The sequence below is a fragment of the Populus trichocarpa genome, chromosome 4, assembly GCF_000002775.5.
Source record: "Populus trichocarpa isolate Nisqually-1 chromosome 4, P.trichocarpa_v4.1, whole genome shotgun sequence".
NCBI lineage: Eukaryota > Viridiplantae > Streptophyta > Magnoliopsida > Malpighiales > Salicaceae > Populus > Populus trichocarpa.
This window is the reverse complement of record NC_037288.2, coordinates 214,494-225,108: the sequence shown is the minus strand read 5'-3', so window position 1 is coordinate 225,108 and position 10,615 is coordinate 214,494. Positions and strand designations below refer to the sequence as shown.

Here is a 10,615-nt window from a genome sequence, read left to right as displayed (position 1 = left end):
CTATATTGTAGCCATGAATAAAAGATCTTCATCCACTTCTGAACTCTCGGCTACTTGAGCTTGTTTTACAGTTTCTGCTTTATTTTTGCAGAATCTTTGGATGTGACCAAATTGCTTGCAGTTTCGGCATTGTGCATTCTTGAGCCAACACCAGGCTTCAAGATGATTTGTTTTCTGACGAAATTTGCAAGCAGGAAAATGTTCTTTCTTCTCTTTCCCTTCAGTAAAGATGTTGTTGTTGTTCTGTTGCCAGTTATTAGATTGCCAACCTCTCCCTTTTTCTCTTTTTTCTTCTTGATTGTTTATGTAAAAATTCTTAGCCCGACTCTTCTCCTTGTAAACTGCAACAAGAGCTCCTTTATTTGTTCCTTCTTGTCTATAAGCTTGTCTTTGCTCCACAGCTTGCAATGCATTTACCAGTTCTTGCAGACTCATTTCTGAGAAATCTTTAGAATCTTCTAAAGAGCAAATTTTATGTTCAAATTTCTCTGGTAGACTTACTAGAACTTTCTCTACTATTCTTGAATCTGGAAAATCTTCTCCCAAAAGTCTCACTTGATTCACAAGTTTTGAAATTTGAGAAGAGAAGTCTTTGATGGTATCGGTTTCTCTCATCTTCAGACCTTCAAACTGCCTTCTGAGATTTAAAACTTGCATCTTCCTTGACTTCTCATCACCATGAAATTCTGCTTTTAATTTATCCCACGTTTCTTTGGCAGATTTACAAGCCATAATCCTTATGAAGATTTCTTCACTCACAGCATTATGAAGACAGGTAAGAGCTTTGAATCGCTTTGCCTTTTCTTCATTGAAAAATTTCATCTGTGCAATCGTAGGATTGTTTCCTAGTGGAGTGGGTTGCCTATCACTTTCCACTATCTCCCATAAGTCAAAAGCTTTGAGATATGTTTCCATTTTTACAGCCCACACACCATAATTCTGCCCTGTGAACACTAGTGTTTTTGCTGGAAAATTTACAGAATCCATTGCTAAAAAAAACTCACTTAATCTCTCGTGTTTCACTAACAAACCCTTCAAAGCACAAAGCTTTGATTTAACCTTACTATTCTATCGTGTTTTCACTCACAAACCCTTCAAAGATCAGAGAAGCTTTGATACCAATTGTTGTAAAAAATTGATATATAAAGAACAGACTAATGTTTATGAACTGAGAAAAAGAACAAAGAACAAAGAACAAAGACTTTATAGTTGAAAGAACAAGAAGCAGAAAATATCTCAGTTGGTTACTGTCATCCCCAATGTTTTATTTATAGAAGGAAACAAACATTACAGAAAAATGAAACACTAAAGAAACGTACCAGCTATGTTCTCCTTTATCAAAAGAGTTGTATAACAAGCTAGTCTAATCCTAGATAAGCTTAAACAAATGAATTGAAAGAAACATCCTAATCTAGATAATGTTATCAGCTAACAGATAGATAGCAATGCAGTAGATTACTACTAAGGAATCCTGCTCCAGCTTTGGTATCAAACTTCAACACTTTCTTCCATCAGTCCAATGCTATCCTAAAGGCCCACATCTTATAGTTTGAATTGAATTATATACTAAATTCTCCCTCTCGTTTCTTGACAATTCAGGAAAAGCACCAGACTGCCTGATTAGCAGATGTTGAGAAGAAGATACAAGAGTTTTCAGGCTGAAGAAAACCAATGAACCCAAGCTAACTGCAATACAGATGCCAAAAATCACGTGTAGTGATGATACAAATTCATGTTGGGGAATCCGGCTCCCCCATGCGCGGACCGGGGTTGTACTGATATTGCTCATAGGAGGCTTAAAGCACACTGACACAATATTTTAACGTGGTTCGGCAAAACCGCCTACATCCACAGGAGAGGTTCATTTTATTAGATATAGAGATACATGGAAGAAGATTACATCTGCTGCAATGGCAGCAAGGCTGCTGCCATTGCAGCTCTCTCTTTTTTCTCTATTCTCACGTTCTCTCTCTCAACCTTCTCTTCACTCTCACTTTGCTCTCAAATAATTGCCTTTTTTATAGGCATTTTATGGTGAGACAAGATCCACAAAATGAGGCACTAATTATGCTCCACTATCTACCAAGTGGGAGTGGGGTATTTGCCACAATAATGGCAATTTCCTAACAATCACCCCCTTTGCCATTTGTGGCAATTGTCCTCTTGCTTCTTCAGCACAAGCTTGCATTCTGCAGCTCTTCCAAGCTTACCATTCTAAGAGCGTCTTCAACACAACATTCCTCTTCGAGCGTATCAACCATGCTCGGTCTGGAATGATTTTTCAAGCCTTACACCAAGGCTTGCAACACCCCCTCAAACGAATATTCCAAGTGCGACAGTCATTATCTGAGTATCTCAATATGATCACGAGCTCACCACTCTTCCAAGAGTCTACTCATCTAGGAGTTGCGCCTGCCCTCTGTTCCACCCTAGGAACCACGCCTTACTTCTCCGTGAGTCTCTCGCTCTTAGTCGTAAGAGTCCAGGTAGCTCTCCACCTTTCACCATGGGGGCAGCCCATAAAGGTTGATCCATATCTATCTTCATACTCTGAGTATTACAATGCCATTACCGAGCTCACCACCTTGACAAGAGTCAACTCGTTCCCGGAACCTGCGCATGCCCTCTGCTCCTTCATAGCAGCCGCGTCTTAATGCTCCACAAGTCACACACTTATTGTCCAAGGCAAATGTCTTCTAGCTCATTGATCTTTAGCATGGGGGCAATATCCATGAAAGTCAATCTTGCATTTGTCTCCATACTCATCATAGCCACTTCATTGGCTATACACCTGTCCACTTATATCTAGCCATTACATTGGCTCTGGGGTTGTTCTGAACTGGGCTCATATCGTGGCCCACACACCTTCTCCTTAGGTGTCTTCGCCCGTTGTCATAGGGCAGTCTGATCTGGGGCTCATATCAAGGCCCTCACACCTTCTCTAAGGTGTCTTCGCCCGTTGTCATAGGGCGGTCTGAACTGGGGGTCCTCTCATGGCCCTCACACACCTTCCATCTAAGGTGTCTTCACCTTTCATAGGTGGCCGCATCCTCCTTCAGCTGAGATGCTTCAAAGTGGCTCCAAAAGTCTCTACCACCATGTGCACTTATGGGAGAGATTACTGCCACTGACTACATAGAAAGAGAAAGTTGCGGTATACTCCTCGCAATCCTCCACCTCGATTTCTATGTTTGGAGCTTCTGTGCTTTTCTGCTTGACAACTCCACCTACACCAACTCTCTTTGGTGTCTTCGTCTTTCATCATAGGCGGTTGCCTTGTATCACAAGCATTTGCACCCCCTCAATTAGGTGCCTCTGCAACAGCTCTCTTTCCATCCTTGCATGCATTGGAAAGGTCTTCGCCTGTTGTCTTCATTAAGAGCACAAGAGACTTCATGTTGTACAAACTTTAACAGTCTCTGCTCTGAGCTTCATCTGGGAACACTTCTTCTCCTTGCACCTGTTGTCTCATTACAGTACCTCATTGGATCCTACGGGTACTCCTGCACAATCTTCGTGTGCCCTCGTGCAATTTCTGTTCTCCAGATTTCTCCCTATTCCTTGCTTATGTTTGACAGCAGCTCATCCTGTCATAACACCTGTCCAAGTCAAAATAGGGTGCCAATCTTTATCCCCTTGCTGTATTTCTCTTCCATTATCAGGGTCTTCATCAATTCTCCCATCAAGAAATCACAGTCACCGAATCTAACTTCTTTGGAGAAATCACCACTTCATTAGATCCTTGATTATACGGAACCCAACTGTTCCCTTGTGCCATCATCCTGCTAGTCTTCAACTGTTTCCTTACAAACTGCTATATATACGAAAATAGTACCGTATGGATAATCCTTCCACTAAGCAAGTTCCCAGGAAAGATTGGAGGGGTCACACTGGTCCCGCTTAAAACCCAACCTCCTAGACAGAACTTCTTAGGCCATATCTATCCATCGTACTGTCTTTCCGTATATACAACCATTTGCTAGCTTTGTCCCGGCTTTCCTTTACAAGTGATCTGGAATATACTGGTTTAATACATGATTTCTCAACATCTGGCGAGACTACCAGTTCTTAGATTCGTCAAGATTGGTCTTCATTAATTTTCACTCTACACCGCTAATTGTCCACTTGATCGGGTGTCAAGAGTGTCCCAATTTTACCTTCCCTCAATGCAATTAAAATTCTCCCCACTTAGCAGTTCAGCACATGTAATTGGGCAAACATGTGCACCTTCATCTTCTTCATCTCCATCGACCACCATGATGACCTTCAAATGCCTCCTAATCGGGCAATCTCTTTTGTTAATTAACCACCACCACTTTCGGTCTCAAATCTCAATGATCGGACCGTACCATTGCATCCAGAACGATCAAATTAGCTGGAAACAAGTCTGAAATCGTCCAAATCGCATTTCAGACGGCTAAGATTTGATCAAAATAATTCTGGCCTAATGAACGGCCCAGATTCAATCTCAGATCCGGTTGCACGTAGACTCTGCTGCACAGAATCTTATCCCTCGGCTCACGGCTCGGCTCAACTCGGCTCGGCTCGCGGCTGATGATGTGGCAGGTGGGTCCCACTGTGCTGACGTGTCTGCTGACTGGTCGATGATGTGGCTGCTGACATGGCATGCCTACTGTGCATGATGACATCACACTTACATCAGGCTGATGTCATCCCTGGCATGCCTACTGTGCATGCTGACATCACAATTATGTCATGCTGACGTCATTCATATCCGGGTCAGCCATGTGGGTCGGGTCAACTGGTATTCGGGTCGGGTCAGCCCATCCGGGCGAAGAAGACGCGTGGGGCGCGTCTGCGCGCGTGGGCAGACGCCCTACCGGAGAGTGATGGAGAGTGCGGCCATGTCCGACGTCCGATTTTGACGCCGGTTTCACCAGTGGCTTCGTCTCGTCCTCCTCTACACGGTGGTATGGTCAAAACACAATTTTGACAACTTTCATTTTTGAGCAAAAATCAAACACCACTTCAAACCATATGCTCTGATACCAATTGTTGGGGAATCCGGCTCCCCCATGCGCGAACTGGGGTTGTACTGATATTGCTCATAGGAGGCTTAAAGCACACTGACACAATATTTTAATGTGGTTCGGCAAAACCGCCTACATCCACAGGAGAGGTTCATTTTATTAGATATAGAGATACATGGAAGAAGATTACATCTGCTGCAATGGCAGCAAGGCTGCTGCCATTGCAGCTCTCTCTTTTTTCTCTATTCTCACGTTCTCTCTCTCAACCTTCTCTTCACTCTCACTTTGCTCTCAAATAATTGCCTTTTTTATAGGCATTTTATGGTGAGACAAGATCCACAAAATGAGGCATTAATTATGCTCCACTATCTACCAAATGGGAGTGGGGTATTTGCCACAATAATAGCAATTTCCTAACAATTCACTATTAAGAGAACCGAATTCTGCTGCAGATTAGGAACAAGTATACCTGCCTAAACATGATGAGCAGGCGTAAGTTACCCCACAGAAAGAAAGAAAAAAACACATCATGTTTTGGTGTTCCTGTTTTGGTTTTCAATAAGGGCAAGAACAAGCAGCTGCAGGGCCAGGCCAGGTGTTCGTGCTGTTTGTTACTTTTATAATCTTCCATAAATCTTAGTTGGTATGTTTCATTCTCCCTCTCTCTTTCATCTGTTTGCTTGTTCAAAGGATTCATCTGTATTGGCAACAAGGATCATCTGAAATTGGTTTAAATTTGATTGAAATCCTCTCAATTATCAACAAATCAATAACTTTGTAATGTAGGAATCTGAGGTTTGAACTTGACGAACATTGGAAAAATTTAGACATCATTACACAAGGCATGGCTACAACAACAAGTTTATTTAGAGGAAAGTTTTTGATAGTGATGGATAGAGAGGAAAATAAGTTAGTGCAAGGTGGCAGACTGGGATAAAAGAGACCGTGTGTAGAGTCGCTTTGGCCCAGTTTTCCTTGTTGTATATCGTCAAAATGATTGTTGATCCAGATGCTACCATCATCATAGCCACAGAGAGGAACAGAGATGTGAAGCCCGCCATCAACTTGTAATGTTGATTTCAACAGAACAGACGCTTAAGTTTGTATTGATAAAAAAAAAAAAAACTTGCAATTGGACTGCTGTCCATTTCAATGAACACAGCTTGCATCTTGCCATAGATTTCAAAGCTGCTAGCTGCTTGATGCTTTCTTTGGTTGACACTTGCCACCATCTCCCGCCGAATCAACTGCAAATGATTGAACATGTTCTATAAGCATCCAAAGGGGTTCTCAGTTAATGAGTTTAAGAATTGTTTTGAAACTTCTGTAATTTGACATGTCTTTTGAGGACAACAAGGCTAATAGTAATATAGTATTACGCATTGGAGACAGTGGTAGAGCACCATTAGAAGCAGGTAGCCCAACTATTGACGCAATACAGGAGTCTAACAACGAAGTTTTTCTTAGTGAACAAACAGAACTTGAAAGAGCAAAACCTATTAGAATTTTGGGTAATTGAAATGAGATGATCGGAAGCCATTATGTTATAAGAAAACAGTGCAGCATTACACACCAATTAATCACACTATTTTGGTCTGCATGAACTGATTCTGCGTAATAATTCTGTAAAGTCCTCCCTTGCCTGTCAGCAAATTATTTCAAAGTTCAGCGAAACTAATGTAAAAGCTCACTTAATTCATCACCATCCTCAAATTAAAATAAAACAAAATAACCCAATTTGGAAAATTAAATTAATTTCTCCAATTTCTTATTATTCCTTCGCAATCAAATAGATGGAAAGCAAAATCAAAGGGCCACATTGGTAGTGAGTCCCCCGGTTTCTATCAGCTTATATGAAAAACAAATGAAAACTAAGTATCAGCTCTTAGCGGCATGATTGAGGATCTTGAAGAGGTGAATTGCTGTTTTTTTCTGAGATTGTTGCATGTATATTAATTCAATTGAGAGATGGTGGCCATTGGAAAGGATTTGTACTTTCTTGCGGTCAGAGAGATCAGATACTCTATTAATAAAGCTTGATAGCTCAAAATAGATAACAAACACCTTGGAAGGTTATTTTAAGGGAGGTTAAGAGATAGGAGAGCAGTAATGATAGAAAATAGTGTAGCAAGACTGCTTATAATTCATCTCAACGCCTCTTGCAAATGGAGGACAGAGTGGCCCTAACCAAACTAAGGACGGAATTAATAGGAATCCTGATGAGATTGACTGAGCTCTTCAAGGTATTCATAAATGTCAAATACAAAGGGACCTGCAAGAGAGCAAATATGCTGACCGGAAGGAATGCAACGGTGTAAATGAGAAGCGTAGTCCAACGTTTCTTCAAATGAACAATGAGCAAAATGGTCGCGGTGAATGTAAGCATCATCACTGCGACCGAGAAGAAGAGGAAAGAGAAACCGAGTATCAATTTTTGAGGGAGAGAGTGGCGGAAATCCTGAAGCTGGAATGGGGAAGTGAGGATTGACAGGAACATTACAACAGAAGTCAAGGAGCTTGCCAAAGATAGAACATCCATGACAGTGAAAACCAAGAAAATAGGATCATGCAGGAGGACAGGAAGACCGGTGTCTTGATTGGATCCTCCTGGTACAGTGTAGGCAGCAGCAAAGGCAACTGTGGCAATGAGAACAGCAACAGTAGAACATGACTCTGATGTCCTCTTTAGCCACTCCTGAGCTTCCTTGAGGAGTTTAGTGTGTGTTTTTTTGAAGAATTCTTGAGCAGTCTTATCCTTGTAGCGGCTGCGGTGCATTTCATAATGGGGAGGAATTATCTTCCGCACACGCTGCATATCATCAAATCAGTATGGAATTGAACATATTCAAGACAAATGAATGTAAAGAGACAAATGGCTCACATCAAACCAATGCAGTTCCTCTTGTAGTTGGAGTGCAGGACCAGGCAGGGTTCCTCCACTGTAGTAATGCATGACAGCAACATGGTGCAACAAGGTGTAGCCATTTTTGTCGATCCGTCGAACCAACCTGGTCATTGGTATTTCCATCTTCTTGACCATGTTAAATATCTCTTTTTGACGGTTCTTAATAGCCACATGCATTATGTTCTGCCCCTTACGACTAACATGTTCAACTGCTTGAGGATATACATCAAGTATCTCTTTAACAATCTCTACTATTCCATTGCTAGTTGCTAATAGCAATGAGGTTTCAGCTTCACCGTCTAAATTGTTCGCTTTTGATGTATCTGGGGCTTGTGCTAATGAGGTTGGGGCTGGTGTCGAGCCAGCTTCACCATCTAAAAAATTGTTTGCTTTTGATGTTTCCGGTGTTTGTGCAGTAGTCACACAGGCTCCTGATTTTCCTTGCTTTCCTTTTGTTTTTCTGCGTCCTTGTTTTTTATTCTCTCCTCTAATTTCTCCTCCTCCTCCTCCTCCTTCTTCTTCTTCTTCTTTTGCTTCAGGGTTCAGAACGCTTATCTTTCCTATGTCTTCTTCGGTGCTGATAAGTTCCCATGAAGTGTCGTCTGCAATCAATAGTTTGGCAAGCCTTAAAGCAGATTCATGTTTTCTCTTCTCTTTCCTGATATTTTCCATCACTGGCCAACCTGTTCAACTTCATTCATGAGAGAGAGATCAAGAGAGAGAAATGAGAGAAGGGAGGAGATCACCTTTACGAAAAAGGCTCCAAAGTGATTGATTCATCTTCCTTAGAACTGCAAATGGGAGTTGTATATCAAAATTTGATAATCACACATAAGACCTAAATGTTGAGCTGTAAACAAATATAAAAAAAAAAAACACTTTCAAAACATCAAACAACTTTTCATGCAAAATGAATAAGAAATATATGAAATTAATTCTACCTGGCAAAATACATTGTAGGAAAACATCAGGACAAACATGTGGCAAAATACATTGCAGCAAATGTTTATGGAAGTTGTAAGAACATAGCATACCTGAAGAAATTTTTTGTATTATCATAAAGAAGAAGTTGACAAAAACTTTAAGCATTTGGGGGAGCTTGGAGTCTCTTGCTTTATCACCATCCTCATCTTCTTGTTCCACATCTAACATACCTTTATATCTGTCTTCTTCACCACTGCTGTCTTTCCTCTCCGCATCATCATCGGGAACACCTAGATATCACCATCGTACGCCAGTAAACTAGTTAACAAATAATCTGGTTTAATATGTTATGGGGAGAGAGCACATCTCATTGATTTGTTATGCCAATATCACTTTCTATTTTTTCCTTTATCTACCTTATATCAGCGACAGTGCGTGTCCATTCCTAGTATACAAGAGTACATGACCATGTTTCATTTACAATGTGCATGGCTTGGAGAATGTATTCAAAGAGAAGGAAAGATGGCATTACAATAATTAATGAAACTCTTCAGTAAACCATAGCTGCTCCCACTCTTGAATGCAGATGGATTACTTGAGAGCAGCTGAAGCGCTGTCTTCCCCTTTCCGTCTTTCGCAGCAACCAAGCCCGGGTACTTTTTAGCTATCATATATGCCAGATCTGCAATAACAAACAGTTTGACAATGTAATAGCTAGTAAAAATTATTATCATTCAAACATAGGAGCATATGCAGGATGAGTTATAGTTGTTCCTACCAAAGAACTCGGCAAGGATAGTCATGTGAAGGATGTTAGTTTTGTCGCTCCTAGACAGATGATGTTTAGCTTTCTCTGGACCTTCATTCTCCACTTCACCAGCAAGAAGCTTGAACATTTCAGTGTGACCAAATTGGGCTGCTTTAAACAGAGGCATTTCATCGTACTTATTAGGCATGGATAGTAATAGTGGTTCCTTCTCCAGCAATTCCTTTACTAGTTTTGTCATGTTGGTGGAAGCAGCTTCGTGGAGTATGGTGTCTCCGAACACATTCTTCCGAGTCAATGTTCCAGGATCTTTGATGTGATGCTTCAAGATTTCGCTGGCAATGCTTTCATGCCTCATATTGATCGCCATATGAAGGACTGTATCTTCACAGACAGTCATGCTGCTTGATGGTTCCTCGGACATCATTGCATATTGATGTATCACTTCTGTCTTCTCACCCTTCCGCATACTTTCATATAAGCCTTTAAACTTACGATACTCATCGAAATCCATGTCTCTGGCTTTGTCTGTGATGGAATTCGTGAGCAAGTCGTTTATGTGTTCAATTAATTCTCCCTCATACAGCAATATATAAATTCCACACACCAAGTATGATCAGTGGTTTTCATCGTGTTTCACATTCCTTCTTTTTAAATAATCAAGCAAAGAATCACATCTACTTTCTTCACTTTTCCTTTCGGAGTCCGTTTACTCTTGATAAGATTACAAACCAAGACTTCTCATTTCTTTTTCAGAGCACTAATCACTAGAATATAAACTCTCCAAGAATTCTCATTCCTTCTTCAGATTAGTAATCATTAGAATGGCAACTTTAATAATATGTATGGCCCATTAGTTTATTCTTTTCTGCTTAAAGCTCTTGATGTGTTATTCAAGCTTGAAGGCTTTGCCTTTTGCTTTGAATCTTGCTTCTTCTTCTTCTTTTTCCTTCCGAGACACATTAATTCCTTCTGCTATGGACTTGATTGTGATAGAATATTGGTGCAGGTGTTTATGATCGATCGCTA

General features: G+C 40.9%; 2 protein-coding genes across 2 annotated transcripts; both read right to left on the bottom strand.

Annotated features, from left to right (window-relative positions):
* On the bottom strand, nucleotides 1–987 carry LOC112326081 (uncharacterized). Its single transcript, XM_024593362.1, has one exon. The coding sequence runs from the start codon at nucleotides 985–987 to the stop codon at nucleotides 1–3; it is 987 nt and encodes a 328-aa protein (XP_024449130.1).
* A 5,730-nt stretch (nucleotides 988–6,717) lies between these two features.
* Nucleotides 6,718–10,285, bottom strand: LOC112327211 (uncharacterized). Its single transcript, XM_024599216.2, has 6 exons — nucleotides 9,599–10,285; nucleotides 9,353–9,502; nucleotides 8,931–9,110; nucleotides 8,643–8,687; nucleotides 7,873–8,579; nucleotides 6,718–7,800 (listed from the first exon to the last, which is right to left on the bottom strand). Exons 1-6 carry the CDS (start codon nucleotides 10,098–10,100, stop codon nucleotides 7,141–7,143), a joined length of 2,244 nt encoding a protein of 747 aa, XP_024454984.2. The 5' UTR covers nucleotides 10,101–10,285; the 3' UTR covers nucleotides 6,718–7,140.
* Between the last annotated feature and the right edge of the window lie 330 nt (nucleotides 10,286–10,615).

Coding starts and splice junctions, on each gene's coding strand:
- LOC112326081 (XM_024593362.1), bottom strand. CDS start 987: ATGGATTCTGTAAATTTTCCAGCAAAAACACTAGTGTTCACAGGGCAG.
- LOC112327211 (XM_024599216.2), bottom strand. CDS start 10,100: ATGGATTTCGATGAGTATCGTAAGTTTAAAGGCTTATATGAAAGTATG. Junction 9,111..9,352: donor GAAGAGTTTCATTAATTATT/GTAATGCCATCT, acceptor GGTGATATCTAG/GTGTTCCCGATGATGATGCG. Junction 8,580..8,642: donor TTGGAGCCTTTTTCGTAAAG/GTGATCTCCTCC, acceptor GAAGTTGAACAG/GTTGGCCAGTGATGGAAAAT.